Consider the following 16,320-nt stretch of genomic DNA (forward strand, 5'->3'; position numbering starts at 1 on the left):
TTTTTTTTCCCCTCTTTAATCAGGAATGAAAATTAAACGTTGATTAAATTAATTAATGAATCACAGACTGAGGCAGTCTGATGATAGCCAGTAAAGCTTTATACATCACCACAGACATTGCATAAGTTTCGCTAGCGATATGAACGATAAACATATCATTCGATGTTTCCACTTCGCGTGACAGTGGTTACACACATCGTGCCCGAGCGCAATCAGACCGTTGAGAACACACTTGACACACTCGATTAATGGGAAAAGTAGCGTTTGCCATCGCGTCACATCGGTTTGAGTCTTTCTATAAATAGAAACCTGTATTATTTTATAGGGCTATAAAGTCTCACGAATAAATCAGTACAATCGGCGATCGTGAAGTGAAAAAAAGACCATCGAAACATTTTTTTTCCGCACTGTTTTATTATAAGGAGCGGAAAATTAGTCCAAAATTAAGACTTAATTGTAATTTTTAGTCATTGCCTTTTCCTTAAGCTGGTATCTTGGAATTTTTTAATCGTGTTACATCGACTAGACAGTTCTGATGTAATCGATACATAAAGAAAAAGAAATAATTGATACTTCGCGTATCAATCTGTCATGCTGTGCATTTCTTTTTAATATGTAAAGTTAAACAAGCATTCATCAACTACATAATTAATAATTGATTACCAACGAAGTGTAATTAATACTCGAAAAATCACTGAAAATCAAGAAATTATTAGATTGATTGATAAAACAATATTATAAAGTTTATTATTAAAAAATACATATTTTTAATGATTAAGAAAATTAAAATTAATAAGATAACTATTATTGTCAACTTATATTTTTTATCGAGTTATCATTATTTTATGATGTCTAGAAAAGATACTTTACATCACTTTTCCGGTTAAAGATCAATTATTATAGTTAGACATCTTTTTCTAACAGCTTTGAATGAAATGACGTTTTTTCTATCGAAAGTGCAACATTACAGAGGCGGATGAAACAGTTACATGGGTCGATCTCTCAGATATTTTCAAGTATATTGCTACAGATATACAAAGTTTCTAATCTCACAAGATCGCAGCTCATACCGCAAAATCCGGGATCGTCAGTATTTTTTCGTATGCTCCCGGCCTCGCCTTTTTTCTTTATCCTGCTTCTCTTTCCCGTCTGACTCGACGATGTCGCCGCGACTCTCACTTTCAGTGCCAAAATACTTTCACCAAGGTGACCGAGCCGGCGGGCAACCGTGGCGAATACAAGTACCATCTATTCTTCCTATTCGTGTGTTTACACATGTACCGCGCATAACACGGTGTCAATGACTTTCGTCCGCGAAAGTCGCGCGCCGATCATCGATACCCATTCGTCATCGCTTGCGTAAAAGAAATCGCTGATCCGGACACATCCGCGCGCTTCGATACCTCGGAAAAGGCGTGCGTTCGATCGGGATTGCGATCTCGAAGAAGGAAAGTTGCGCGGGCAAAAGCGCGCAGAAAGCGACGCGAAGAAGATTTATTTCTCTTAATAATACATTACGATACGCAAAACTCGTCCACTGACTGATTTTTACCTCGCAGTGTCAAACTAATTACGAAGAAAAGTTTGAAATATTTGAATAGATTCGAATCTCAAAATTGCGTAACGAACTATGTACATCGACGACTATTGTTATCTTTACAATATGAAAATGTTTTTTTTTTACAGTATTAAGAAAGATATTTGATAAAAAGGTGCGTAAAATGAAGTCAATTTGGATGATTAAAGGTACAAATCATCGCTTTATTTTTTTTTATGATAAATCTATCATAAAATGATAACTATTAATTTGATTAGTTATCGATTATTTTATTTAAGATGCTATATAAATTTACGATGGCGTTAAATTGCAGTTAAATTACTCGCGGATGCTGTGGGACATGGAAACAGTCCAGCCGACTGGCCATCTGTCCGGATTCGTGGACAAAGCTCTTAAGCTGCTGGACCTGCGGCAGGTGATGATGGAAGTGGAGACCTCCGTGATGTCCAAGGTCTCGTGCACCGCTTGCAAAGTCGGTGCTGGCTTGCTGCAGCATTACATAAAGGCCGGCAAGAGCGACGAGGAGATCATGGCCAGTATATACCAGTTCTGCGTATCGCTCAACATACAAAGCGCCCGCGTTTGTCACGGAGTCACTTTGCTCTTCGGGGTAAATTTTACTTTCGTCAATTAATGAAAAAAAAAAGATGTTTTTTTATAATTGACGAAAATTATGAAGTTATAATTTGTCATTCATTTGTTACAGATATTACTTTTCTGTAGCACTCAGAAAAGATGTTACTTTTCCAAATTGATTATAGCAAAACAGCAAGATTTGCGGCTTTCTTCTATTGACATTACAACCGATAAGATTAATTAAAAATCGTCCCTTTTTCATGCACGTCATTAGACTAACGTCGTTTGAATTTATGTCGCAGGGAGAAGTAATTTACGTGCTGAAGAAGGTAAACATGGGTCCAGCGCAGATCTGCAGCTTCGTGATCGGCGACGCGTGCGACGACGCGTTTAATCCGCTGCACGAGTGGGAGGTGGCCTTCCCGCCGGTCAAGAAACCTCCGATCAAGCCGCCAATACCGCCGCAGGAAGCTGCGCCGACCTTCAAGGTCCTGCACATCTCCGACACGCACTACGACCCATACTATCAAGAGGGCGCAAACGCCGAGTGTAATGAGCCGCTTTGCTGCCGGCTGACGAACGGTGCCCCGTTGACCGCCTCGGCCGGAGCCGGACGATGGGGAGATTACCGCAAGTGTGACACGCCTAAACGCACGATCGACCACATGCTCAAGCACATCGCCGACACACATTCGGTAAGCAGCACGTCCGAGCGATTAATTCATTGTCACTCATAAGTAGGAGAGATCATGATGAAATATTTATTATTCTGAAGCAAACCTCTCGTTGATCACTCGAACAGAATTTTCAGCAGTGCGTTTCAGCTGTACATAATGGGAAATAATTGATTTATTGATCACGATAAACGATATTCTCGCTTTACAAGTTGATTTGTTAATAATTTGTTGCATATAAGAGAAAAGTCCTATTGATTCTTCTATTATAATCAGTGCATGTTCATTGCGCCTGCAAAAAGATCAAAATCATGACTGAGAAGAGGAAAACTCTTTATCATATAAAAAAATTTGCAGGACATTGATTATATTTTGTGGACGGGCGATTTGCCGCCTCATGACGTATGGAATCAAACACGTGAAGAAAATCTAAAAGTGTTGCGTGACACGGTCACGCAGATGGTGGAGATGTTCCCCGGCATACCGATATTTCCGGCCTTGGGGAATCACGAAAGCGCGCCGGTCAACAGGTACATCCGCTATATTGCGCACGCTCACCTCGCATTTCATCTCGATACCGCCACTTTCACTTTTCTAGAAAATATTATTCCTTATGCGGTCAATCTGCAAAATATCCATCTTGCGCAAAATTCGAAAATCGTTTTTCCTCAGAAAATTTTATTTTATTATCACACATCGCTAATATATGTGTCATTGTCTTAAAAAGGAATAATATGCGAAAGTAGGACGGAAGAAAGAGGCGGGAAAGAGCAGCGATAATTCAGCCATTATCAATTACTTCCCAACCGACAATTAAATTAGCAATTTTAGAATTTTTAAACTAATAATTTCAGAACAATTGCCTCAAAAATCTTATTTTTCGGGGAATAAAAATCATTGCGCATAAAAAACCCATTTTCGATATTTTTAGAATGAAATTTTGTTTACGATGACTAATTATTCGTGATTGCGATATCTATTTTTTTTTTATTTTTTTATTTTTTTTTTTTTTAGTTTTCCGCCACCTTTCGTGCCTGAAGAAAACAGCATTTCCTGGCTGTATGACGATCTGGATAAGCACTGGCGGCGTTGGTTGCCAGCCGGTGTGTCGCACACCGTTCGTCGCGGCGCCTTCTATTCGGTCTTGGTTCGGCCAGGTTTCAGAATACTCTCGGTCAACATGAATTACTGTAACAACAAAAACTGGTGGTTGCTGTTGAACAGCACGGATCCGGTTAGCGAGCTGCAGTGGCTCGTGTACGAGCTGCAGGGTGCCGAGATAAGCGGCGAGAAGGTGCACATAATCGGCCATATTCCTCCCGGACACTCGGATTGTCTTAAGGTGTGGTCGAGGAACTACTACCACATCATTAATCGGTTGGTACTTGATCGTTTGAGATCACTTGCTGGCGCACCGTGGCGAACGGAAATCACCTTCTGTTTTTCTTTAGATATGAATCAACGATCACGGCCCAGTTCTTCGGACACACGCATTACGACGAGTTCCAGATATTTTATGATACATCAGACCTTGGCAGAGCGCTCAGCATCGCCTACGTCGGTCCTTCGGTCTCGCCTTACTATGATCTCAATCCGGGCTATCGCATATACTACGTCGATGGTGACCACGCGAAGACGACAAGAGTAAGTGACTGGTCTGATAAGACATTAGATAATATTTATGTTGCAACAGCCTTTCATTTTGATTGTCTATTGTTTCCTAACTAAACGTGTATTTTAGATGGTCGTCGATCACGAGAGCTGGGTCATGAATCTCAAAGAGGCGAACCTTTACGATTACCCAATCTGGCATAAACTGTACAGCGCGCGACAAGCCTACCAAATGACGTCGCTCTTGCCGAAGGATTGGGACTCCTTGATCGACAAGATGGCCAACGAGCCAGCTCTCTTCGATCTCTACTACAAGTAATTCTATTCGCATCATATTTCGATATCCTCTCGTAAGCAATATGACATGTCTTCTATTGATTTTGGCAGACACTACTATAAGAATTCTCCGGTACGACCGGCATGCAATGACGAGTGTCGCAAGAGATTGCTGTGCGATCTACGCAGCGGAAGAAGCCACGATCGCAAAGCACTGTGCCAGAGTTTAGAAGCGAGAATTGATGTAGAAACGAGAACGGGATGGCGAGCATGGATTTACAAAGGACTTGCATTATCGTACGTAAAGGACTGGTGGTTCGAACTTTACTCCGGCAATACTGAAACTAACGAAGTTAAAGAATCGATTGTTCCAGATAAATAGTTGCAATTTGATACACGCTGTGATATGTGATTAACTGTCCCTGAATTCTGATTCAGCCTTGTTTGTAGAAAGAATTCTTACATCTTAAATGAACTAATAGCAAGTATATTTATAATTGACAAATCTGATTTTTTTAATTTTTTTTATACGTTAGTTGTTACTAGCTTCGTATTTTTAATAACTTTCAATAAAATGATATTGAGAAGTTAGAGAAACTAAAATTACATAATGTGTAGATTCTAACAAAATAAAAATTACAAATTTTTTTAATAACAGTCACTTAAGATTTAATTGCTATATGTAATAACACATGTAACCAAGCTTGATTGCGATTGTGAACAAAAGATTGATAGAAAAGCATTAATAATGTATATAAATCAGTAATAATAATTTGATCGTAACTTGGTACACAGACCGATTAATTGGTATATTAACAAGATATTGATGCGAATCTTTTTCTTTTCTCTCTTTCTTTTTTTTTAAACTATCACAGTATAAAACTTATACTGTGTTATAAAAATATACTTTCAAGTTTTACTTTTTATTCGGTTTTATTATTTTAATATAAAACATAAGAATCTGCATACACATTCGGTTTTAAAATCACAAAACATGTTCAATAATATATTTAAGAAACCATAAGTTTACTTTAGATCCAGTAGCTCCGAAAGCTTATGAAGCAAGTGTCGATCAACTGCATTTAATAGCACAGAGGCATCTATTAATATCGCTTCATTTAGAATGCATGTATGTGTGTGAGTATATTGCACTCGAATGAGCTTTTTGTAATCGATTAAATGCGCGAATCATCGCATAATACCTGCATGAAAGATTGAGAATACTAATTTCTTCAACGGTGAAGCGCAATAATGAAAGACTCTCCGATTCTTCATGTGTTTCAGAGGTTTCTTCGCGAAACAAGTCGTATCGTAATTCAAGGGTGCCGCGTTTTTGTGTAGGCTCCTTCGAGTGTGGTTCATGTTAAAATAAAAATTGTATATTATTAAAAATTACGTAATTTTTATCACGTGCCTTGTTAATATGTATCACTCTAAATATGTTCTCTCTTAATATAGAAATTTTTCCAATAAAACAAACGACACGAAATGGTGTTGGAATTCCGTCCACTGATCAACTATTCACTCTGCAAATCCTTGTTAACTATATGAATTAATTTCAGCATCACGCAAAAACGATGTAAAACAATTATAGCGAGCAATTGCACACATTGTTGCCACTTTTGCAACGCACAAAAAGCTTCTTTTAGGCACGTTAGTCCGATAAACGCACCGAAAGAATCGGCTTTATCTTGCTGGAAGTAGCAAGTAATTTGTACATATTGAAAGATAGAATCAATAATCTTATTTTGGTGGCGGAATATAACAGGCGGTGGGTGACATTTCTATATCTTCGTATACTGCACATTATAGTAAGTAACACAAGTGCATTTGTAAATATTATTGAATGGAAACGCAATTGAACCAGCTGCATAATCTTTTGAATTTATGAATGATTCAGCATTGAATTAAAAATTGGACGAATTATTTTTACGTATAAAAAGATTTTACTAATTTCAGTAATATAGATGAACTTGGCGCGAGACACTACCATGTCTCTTGATATTGTTACATTGTATTTTATATCAAGAATTTTGATAAATAGAGACTGTCTCTCGATAACTTCAAATTAATTAATTAATATAAACTGATTAATATTGAACAAACTAATGATACAGATGTTGGTAAAAACTATGGCATTAATATTAATAAAATACTGTTTTATGCAGCTGGTGCAAATGATGTTTTAGTTGCCAAGTCATAGTGTTAAATATTTGAGCTTGTCTGAGATGTTATGTTTATTGAGCGTTTCATGCAATATACGCTAATTGCTTATGTAATGCGCAATAACTTATTTTTATCTGCACTACAATTATCATGCATATAGCATTTAAAATATAAAATTTTTTTAATTTATATTGATGGCGCAACTTTTGCAATATAATTGCTAAAAATTTGGAAATAATTACAAATTTTTTTAATTTGATGCTTTAATGTTCGTTATTGAAGAATGATATTCCTCGTCTCTGTAAAACTTGGCAGCTAAGATAAAAATATTCAAAAAGAGACGTTATTATGATAAAAATTTTTCGGATTTGCAGAATGTCCGTAGTGATGGCCATTCCCAGGTTTGCGTACAACCTACCAAAGTACGTCTTAGGATTGGGTTAAAACGAGGAAGCGGAAGCAGTTGTGTGACTCAACTTGTGATGATAAATTATAAAAATACTCACGGCGTCGTCGCATCCAGAAACCGAATTTCGCCGTTGACGACACGACGATTATATTTGTCGAAACTATCGCAGTCGTTCTCATAGAATTTCACATACAAGTCCTTCAAAAAGTCGAACAAGACTCTAAAAAATAAATAAAAGTGTATTAAGAAGTATCCATTTTTTTGGAAAGAATTAGGGACAATATAAATTGAAAAATTAATTTATTCTGCAAAATTGTTTTTTTAATCTTCAAAATCTTTTGTATTATGCACAAAATTGATTTTTAATTTTTCTACCTAACAACATTATAAAGCCAGACTGGAATTTTGAGCTGTGAAACTATTAGACGTTAATTTCCAATGCTCGGTGTATACCATCTGCTAATTAAAGTTTCAAGAATTGAGTTTCGGAGTTTTATAAAGCTGACACAGTAATTACTCTTGAAATTTTAATTATAATTTTAAGTATAATAAGCAGATGGAATTTCTTATGACAATATATTTTCTTAATGCTCCCTAATGATCTTTAAGGATTCTGTTATCAAGAGAATACCATTCAATTCCCGCTTTGAATTCTTTCCAATAACGGATGTTGTGTAACATATGTAAATATATACAAATATTGTAATCCACGCAGGTTAATGTCTTCTTTCCAATTAGTTAACAAGCAATTAAATTAGTTCGTCAACTGCATTCCCACGTGCAGTTATTCCGCTTATACATATCAACAGTTTATATCCCATATTTAAATATTCTTAATTATATTCATAATTCGACACATTTTCAAAGAATGTTAAATGTGGGTTATGGCTTCGGATACCATAATCTTCTATATTTCTGCAGTGAAGCAAATAATTAAATTGTACAAAAACAAATTTACAAAAGCCAAAAGTTTGCGAATGCTTTCAGTGTTCTTAATATTTCGATTAATCTGCGACCTAGTCCAAAATACACATTGATTACCGTCGATTATTTTACTTGTTAGCATAATGTATTATACAGTTCATTATCAAAGTAGATTAACAAAAAAATATTGGATGAAGTCGTTTTCAGACTCAGCAATTACAAACTATTAGTGATAATATCGATAGAGGTATAAACAAAAAAATATTGATAAGAATACTGCCTTGATTATACATTTTTTTAAAACAAATATATAAATAACATTGAATAGCAAGAATAAAAATCACATCGGCGAATCTATTGTATATAAAATAAAAGTCTTATTTATTCGCAAGTTATGTTTTTCGCTGACATTGTTATTTTGTATTAAACATATTTTGATATACTCATCTTGCTCTATTTCTTCCCTTCGTCTCTTTAAAACAAAATTTTTTTAATTTTACGATAAAAGATATAAGTTTAATGAGCAATCGTATTTTATTCGATATATTGAATGTTTAATAGCAATTCGTTATTTCCTTCTTTCTATTTGATTATATGTATACATACATCCTTGTCTAAAGTACTGCACCTAGCTGTTCCTCGGTACATGCGACAAAACAACGTTCTCATAACCTTTCCGTACGTGTATACGTCGATGTGTACTGTGCAATTCAATTTTATACTTGGTAGTTCTTAATTTGACTAATTTTTTCTACAATTAAACACACGGAGACACAGAATGAATTATTCACTATATACGGTTCTATTCTCGTTCATTGCTGTGGTAAGTAACAAAAATTATAACCTCTATAGACAGAATAAGTTTCATCTGAATTTTGTTTCAAAATAACTACATTTTATGGATTTAAAAATTGCAATGCAATTGTATAAATGTGATAAATAAGCCTAGAGATAAAATTGTTTATCATAATTCTTATTATAAAGTTATAATAACATTAATGTTACACTTTACAGGTGGATATTGTCATTGCAGAATTTTCAGCAGATGATTGTAAAGTGTTAGGCTTTAACAAAGCCAACTTACTTTGTTCGACCTGTGAACACTTTACTGAACCCAGTTTAGCCAAAATTTTGTATGTAAAAAATATGTAAAATTTATTTCATTGAATGTTTTTATTTAAACTATCTGAAACACAAATGTATCATATAAATTTTTTATTTTACTAGGAGTTCATGTAAAGAATGTTGTCTAAAAGATGATTATGATTTGTCTGGATCAAGACGATATCCTAAAGCTGTTCTCGAAGTTTGTACATGCAAATTTGGACAATATCCGCAAATACAAGGTATCCATATGGTTTGATAAATGACTTTTGACAATTTGAGAACTACTTGGTATATAATGCAAAATTCAATGTAAATTTCTGAGTAATAAATTTCTTTTAGCTTTTATTAAAAGTGATCGACCAAAGAAATACAAGAACCTCAGCATAAAATACGTAAGAGGTTTGGATCCAATTATTAAACTATATGATGCCGAAAATAGAGTTGAAGATGTACTTGATATACACAAGTGGGATACAGACTCTGTAGATGAATTTTTGTCGACTCATCTTTCTAAGGATTAATAAAATTAGGAAATATATTGCATTAATACATAATCATTTCTATTGATTTCTTAATGTACTATCCATCTACATACATATAAGATCATTTCTTATTTCATAATGTCACATGTGTTCATATTGCCTGATATCTTAATTATTACTTTGTTATACGTATTTTTTAATATACCAATCTTGCACTTCAAATTTTTAAAAGGCTTCTAACATAATCCTTACAAAAATGCCTTATTCAATTGTTTTCTTTGTACAGAGAAAAAAAATATTTTGTATTATCAAAAGTATCACATAGATTAAAGTAAAGTATAAAACTGTAATGTATGCCTTCTTCTTTTCAATATTATTTTCATTTTTTTTAATTTACAGATTTTATAGTGAAAAAAATGATAAATTCAGTAATCTTATATCTCTATAATCTCGAATGATTGTAGAATGATTTTATAAGAACATCGATTAATCACTTCTATCACGACGTAAACGTTTATAAATTTTGTATATTTGTATAATTTAAAAAATTCAAATGCTATTCAATAATTTATTAATAGAGATATACGATAATATTTATATTGATAATGCTTCATTATATTAAAGAATGGTAATTGTGAGAATATATATTTATAGGATTGTGAGAAAAGAATAAAATGACAATTATTGCATTTGACATCCAGTACATGATAACGTATATTATTGTATGCTTAGATTTCAATATCAATGACATCATTGTCTTCACTTACATTAAAAGAAGAACTGTCATTTTTTTGGTATCATTGCCACAATTGTTTCTGCCTAATTATATTCATAATTACATAAAATACCCAATAATTTTCTTCACAAGTTAGCGCCGTTTATATATCAATGAGTTTCCCCATAAAAAAAATAGCAATGTGTGATTATAAGTCCATACTGGTACAAAAATTCCAACATTTCTTGTCTACATATTTTCTCCTCCGGTGTGCGATGCTAGCAAAATAGGTCGCTTATAGATTAATAACTTTATAGATTGATACCTTTACGCTATTACATGCTCACACCTATTACATGTTCATAAACGTAAAGTGTATTTATTTCCGAATATATTTCGATAATGTGTTTTATTTGTATCAGTGAAAGTTATTTAAACATGAAACATATGATTGAAATCTTCCTGCAACACATTTTTCTCGCATATTTATTTTCGTACTTCCGTAAATCATGGCGTCACTTTACTTTATCGCCGAGCTCTCCTGGCACGTGGACCACCGCGAATGCGCGCGTATCCACGGCCGCGAGAGGCCGGCTTCACTTGAGGACTATGATTTCGCTCTACTTTCTGCACGGGTTTTTCATGATCGGCATGCTCCTTTTCGTCCGCATCGTCAATCAGATTACCCATTTCAACGTCTACATCGTTAGTTATGTCTGCCCATGCTTCGTCCACCGCTGTCTTTTTAGAGTCCTGCGCGTTAGCATTTCCCGTCGTAGTTTCCTTCGCTTCTTCCTCCACTTCGCGATTATCATCTTCCTCCGATTCGGCAGCGTCGGCTTCCAACGGATCGTACTTCTCCTCACCATCCGACTTCTTCAGTGTCACATTCATGCTATCACTATCTAGCGTATCGTTTAGCTTGTCATCACTCTCATCATCGTCATTACTGATCTTACGACGTTTCCAATTTCCATCTGAATTATCCTGAATTTCGCTATCATTTTTTTCATTCTATGAACACAATACAATTTTAATAATTATGAAACTGAAGCTCCTTCATGGTTTCTTTCCCTCCCTCCCTTCCTTCCACTCCTATTATTATTATTATTATTATTATTATTATAAAACAGCATTACTTACGTCAGTTGAAACAGTTTCCTTCGATTCTGGAGCTGCTGCACTTGTTGTCAATGATTTCACTTCCGCTACAAAGTTTCGATAGTGAGTGATGCTGCGCAAATGAGCGTTCATATCTTCAGCCAATAACATAAATCGTCGACAACGCTCGCAATAAAATCCTTGAGCCTCTTTGACCATAGATTTACCTAAATAAGTTTGATAAAAATAATATATATACACACACACACACATATACAAAAGACGCACGAATAGCTCATATCAATTTATAATTTTTTCAGTATAAAGCCATACCAATCAAGACTTGATTCTGGCGACAATACTTGTAAGACGGTAGTTTGAATTTTTTCTCATTTATATTTTCTGTAATATCTATAATATACTCTTGTTCTCCTGAATCCTCTTCTTTTTCGTTCTTTACATCATGGCAAACATCTTTCTCCTCATCTTCTGCAGTACGAACTTCAGCTTCTCCCTTTGCCAGTTTTTCTGTAAAAAATATTTGATCAATTAAAAATTCTCTTCAAAATTGATTCGAAAATAAATCAACTCCTTTCTTTCATTACCTTTCTTCTTATTTTTCCGTTGTTCCTCGCACTGAACAGCATTCTTCATGTGAGCGGGTGTTAAGCAGTGCTCATCATATTCTATGCGAGATGGGAACTCCTTTAAACAGGGAAAGCATCGGGGATGCAAAAATGTTTTCAGTTGTTGATGCTTCTCGCTCTTTCTATGCGTGGACAAAGTTCCATAAAAGTTCAAATCACACATTGTACAGTATTCTCTCGTACTTAAATCTACAGAAACCTGCAATTGAGAAATCACAAATATCATTTGGCCATTTATTATTATCTGTCCTAATATCTTTATTCAATCTTATCGAAAATGTGACTTACTTTTTTGCCGCGTCGCTTCGAGTTGTTCAAGCTAAGTTCGCGCTGTTCTTCAGCAACTCGCAACTCATGCCTCATCAAATCGACCTTTAATTTGTACGATTCGTCCAACTTTTCCATCATCAGCTGATGCGCACGTCCGCGTAAATGATTCTCAAAAGACTGAGAGAAAAATATAATAATTAGTTATCGACGAATAGTTACATACATCAATTAAAACTGTATCGATAATACGTACAAATCCGTCCCACATATGCTTGTTGCAAATGTGACAAAACATGTGATTCATCGGGACTTCGGCGTAACGACTCTCGGCGTGTCTAGCTTCCGATTTCTTGCCGGTCGCTTTCGCATTTTCCTTCTCGTTTTTGCCAGATTCTTTTGCTTCCTTTGATGCGGAATCTTCCGCAGACTTTTCCACTTTTTTCTCAGTATCTTCTGCTTTTATACTTTCTGTTTTTGCAATTACTTCTTCTGTCTCCTTCTTCTCATCCTTCCTATCGCGCTTCTTGTCCTCAGACTCGTCCGCTCCATCGCTGTTTATCATAAATGACATGCTTTGAAATAAAACTTTTTACATTCCACAGGAGAAATTTTGTAACCGATTTCAATAATGGACCGCGTTACACTATAACTCGCTATAAAATTCTTAATTTTGAATACAAATTTATATTATGCAGCTAGGTAATTTATTAGTGTTTATGTATATAAAAAGTCAATGATAAAAAAGAAATTTAGATCGATGCTTATAAAGAAGCATATAGAAAGATGTAATTTATACATCTTATTGGAATGTAGACAATATGTTCTCACCGAAACAATATCTGTCAAAATGCATTTTGATGAATATACACGGAGAAGAAGTTACGAAAAACAACAGCAAAATTTTAGCACCCATGGCCAATGTCTGGTAATTTCTGGGCATGAAATATAAGTTGAATCGCATCAACGGTACATCGGATAAACGTATAAAAAGAAAGATATGCATATATATATATATAAGTGAGAAATTTCTGACTCATATTATATGTATAACTACATTAAGAAACATAAGTATATATAGGCAAATAGTCCGGAGAGATTGAGACTTACTGAAATTTGAAGAAACTATACCAATCACAGGTAATCAGGAGCTTACCTTTTCGGAACAGGCGGTTCTGCTTTTTCACTATCAGAGGTCTTAACATCCTGCTGTTCCTTTTTGGCAGTCTGATTTTGTTTAGAGGCAGGAATTGGTTTAGAAGATTTATCGTTGCGATGTTGCATTTGGTTTCCGTTCATACGTTGACTGCCAGACTGGGGTGCACGAGATTGTTGTGCGGATGGGCCACGTCGCCCAGCGGGGCCTTCTCGGGCTCGATTGCCCATCTAGTCACGCAGTAGAGGTCAAGTGACCAAAAAGCATCATGAGAAGTATCTGACATAACTTTGATTCTTCTCAAATTGAGACACTGGTTCTAGACCACTTTGGAAATTTGAGGGAGAGAGCAGTTCTATAATCGATAAATGGAAGTAGGATGGAGCCGGTAGAACACCGAAGCTCTCTCTTCCATTTCCATACCAAGTATGGCGGGGGAAGGGGTAAACATTGCAGAGTATCCCGATTTCGAGTCGAGGATACATCGTGTACATGTAGCACGATTATAACGATCATAAGATCATAGTTATAAAAAGTAGATATAATTTTTGCCACTAAAAATGCTTGAGAAAAACTCAGTGATTAATGAACGTGAAGAAGAAGCTAAATCAAGTGAAATATGCAACGTGTATATAAAAAGTGGTAGTAGTTTTGAATATAGTGCAACCACATTGGCTTTAATATCGTATTAGTCAGACAGAAGACTCTTGTTGGATTGTAAAACGAGGTAACATCAGTTTCAAATTTGGTCCTGCAAAAACCTCCAGTGAACTTCCAGTAATCAATTGAGAATTACGTTCTGAAATCAACACGTGTCTTTCAATAGTGCTCTTTTAGTGAAATATTTTATACGAACGATATCTAGAAGCCATTTCAGACAAAGCTGATCTATCAATAAGAATTATTTATATCTTAGTGATTTCGCAGGCCTTGTCTAATCGAGTGAGCGGTGTATCCTGTTTTATCGATCGACTCAAGAAGAGGAATTTGTTCAGAAGTTATAAGACAGTTCTGTAACCACGCGAGGAAGCGTGGACTAAAGATTGTCATTTTACAACTCCTGTTTACGATACAGAGGAAGATCGTAAGCAAGTGTTAAAAAGATGTAGTTTAAGCTTATGTCTGCTTGGAAATGTCTGCTTATGTGTCGTGTGAAGTTGCTTACCTTGTTGTAAGGCTGAGGACGTTGGTTCTTCATAGGATGCCGCACAGGTCGCTCGCTGAACCGTCTGGGGGAATAGTTTTGTTGATTCGGATAATTCGGTCCTGGACCGGAATAATTATTTCCAAGGCTCATGAGAGACGGTACCTATTGCAACATGTAACTGTAGATTGAAATAGGTACAGAACGCATACAAGTTCAAGTTAATAAACATTCACATACCTGTGGTTGCACTTCTTGCTGACTGCGAAGTAGATTGGTAAGAAGATTGCTAGCAATCGCTAGCTGAGTTTGTGGCGATGCCAGGGAAAGATTATTATTAGGCGTGGGTAAAATACCTCTACCGGGCATCATACCACTCTCCCAGGGATTCATTCCACCCATACCTCCGCTCCCACTCATTCCTCCACTCATGTTATTTCCCATGCCACTGTTACCCATGTTATTGCTGACTCTGTTGCCACCGCCGCTGCTGCCTCCACTACTGCTTCGATTGTAATTCCCTCGATTTCCGAAGGAATCTCTTTTTATTCCTCGATTAAACGACATTGTGTTCCTAATGCTGTTAAATATTTTAATAATTTAATAATTAATATCTATCTTTTTCTTTCAAGTTTTTATCTATGCAAGATGACTCGTGATAATTTTAAGGAATTTCAAATTTGTTTATATATATATGATTCCTTTTCTTTAAAATAATTATCATAAAAGAATAAAATGTTAGAATTTAAAATATTGTAAATTGTACTTAATAATGCTTTATATATGAACACAGATTGTTCCTATAGAACATAAAATTGTATATGAATATAAAATAAGTATATATATAAGTATATATATATAATTATATATATATATATATAATCGTTTTATATAGCATACATATCCAACATATAATATTCAACATATATATATATATATATATATATATATATATATATATATATATATACATACACACACACACACACACACACATGCTAAATTGACAAAATAAAAATTTATTTCATAAATAATATTACATAAAAAAGAGCAACAATTTGGCAAATAATATACAAGATAACATATAAATAAAAAATAATATTTTCTTATTTTATGCTTGAGCCTTCGCTAAAGCGACGTGGCGGATCACGCTTGGTCAAAGCATCTCGAAAATTCGTGATCCAAAACTGGAGTTCTATATACGATACTCATAAAATAATTAATAAAAGCTCAAACTCAAGAAAACGCCACTTATATTCTGCGAGAAATTTCGAGTTTTCTTACCAAGATGATGATGCTAAACGTGACGATGTTAGCGAAGAAAAGCTGAACTCGTAGCGAATGCAACGAACGCAAATGAATGCAAGCGAATAACTGCAAATGGCGGATTCCGTCGATTACAGAATTGCAAAGAGAATATAAAGGACAATTTTCATGTATCAAGCATCCGCTGTATTATATCAGTAGCCAATGGCTGCGTTCAGCAGAACAACTGCTGAATTGTCGT

The 16,320-nt window shown here is 35.0% G+C and overlaps 3 protein-coding genes across 7 annotated transcripts in view; 2 read left to right on the top strand and 1 right to left on the bottom strand.

Annotated features, from left to right (window-relative positions):
- The window catches only part of LOC105678625 (sphingomyelin phosphodiesterase), a 71,848-nt gene extending 63,868 nt beyond the window's left edge, over positions 1 to 7,980 (top strand). For 2 of the 5 annotated variants that reach the window (XR_010887843.1, XR_001101724.2), the window contains exons 4-12: positions 1,872 to 2,168; positions 2,437 to 2,829; positions 3,166 to 3,338; positions 3,823 to 4,185; positions 4,260 to 4,452; positions 4,550 to 4,734; positions 4,807 to 4,992; positions 6,258 to 6,506; positions 7,236 to 7,980. Coding sequence is in view for 3 of the 5 variants with exons in the window: in XM_012378118.2 (XP_012233541.1) it covers positions 1,872 to 2,168; positions 2,437 to 2,829; positions 3,166 to 3,338; positions 3,823 to 4,185; positions 4,260 to 4,452; positions 4,550 to 4,734; positions 4,807 to 5,077 (1,875 nt within the window). In the remaining 2 variants the exon portion in view is untranslated. Of the gene's footprint in view, positions 1 to 1,871; positions 2,169 to 2,436; positions 2,830 to 3,165; positions 3,339 to 3,822; positions 4,186 to 4,259; positions 4,453 to 4,549; positions 4,735 to 4,806; positions 6,185 to 6,257; positions 6,507 to 7,235 lie in introns of those variants that run through there. The other 3 variants (XM_012378119.2, XM_012378120.2, XM_012378118.2) reach the window with 3 other exon arrangements.
- An 850-nt stretch (positions 7,981 to 8,830) lies between these two features.
- Positions 8,831 to 9,855, top strand: LOC105678628 (selenoprotein F). The gene is made up of 4 exons (XM_012378122.2): positions 8,831 to 9,017; positions 9,209 to 9,327; positions 9,422 to 9,540; positions 9,641 to 9,855. Exons 1-4 carry the CDS (start codon positions 8,973 to 8,975, stop codon positions 9,820 to 9,822), a joined length of 465 nt encoding a protein of 154 aa, XP_012233545.1. The 5' UTR covers positions 8,831 to 8,972; the 3' UTR covers positions 9,823 to 9,855.
- A 624-nt stretch (positions 9,856 to 10,479) lies between these two features.
- Positions 10,480 to 16,239, bottom strand: Pep (Protein on ecdysone puffs). Its single transcript, XM_012378117.2, has 10 exons — positions 16,098 to 16,239; positions 15,054 to 15,393; positions 14,835 to 14,978; positions 13,670 to 13,899; positions 12,770 to 13,067; positions 12,535 to 12,693; positions 12,205 to 12,445; positions 11,933 to 12,127; positions 11,642 to 11,826; positions 10,480 to 11,512 (listed from the first exon to the last, which is right to left on the bottom strand). The coding sequence occupies exons 2-10, from the start codon at positions 15,378 to 15,380 to the stop codon at positions 11,024 to 11,026; spliced, it is 2,268 nt and encodes a 755-aa protein (XP_012233540.1). The 5' UTR covers positions 15,381 to 15,393; positions 16,098 to 16,239; the 3' UTR covers positions 10,480 to 11,023.
- Positions 16,240 to 16,320: the final 81 nt, after the last annotated feature.

Source organism: Linepithema humile, chromosome 1, assembly GCF_040581485.1.
Source record: "Linepithema humile isolate Giens D197 chromosome 1, Lhum_UNIL_v1.0, whole genome shotgun sequence".
NCBI lineage: Eukaryota > Metazoa > Arthropoda > Insecta > Hymenoptera > Formicidae > Linepithema > Linepithema humile.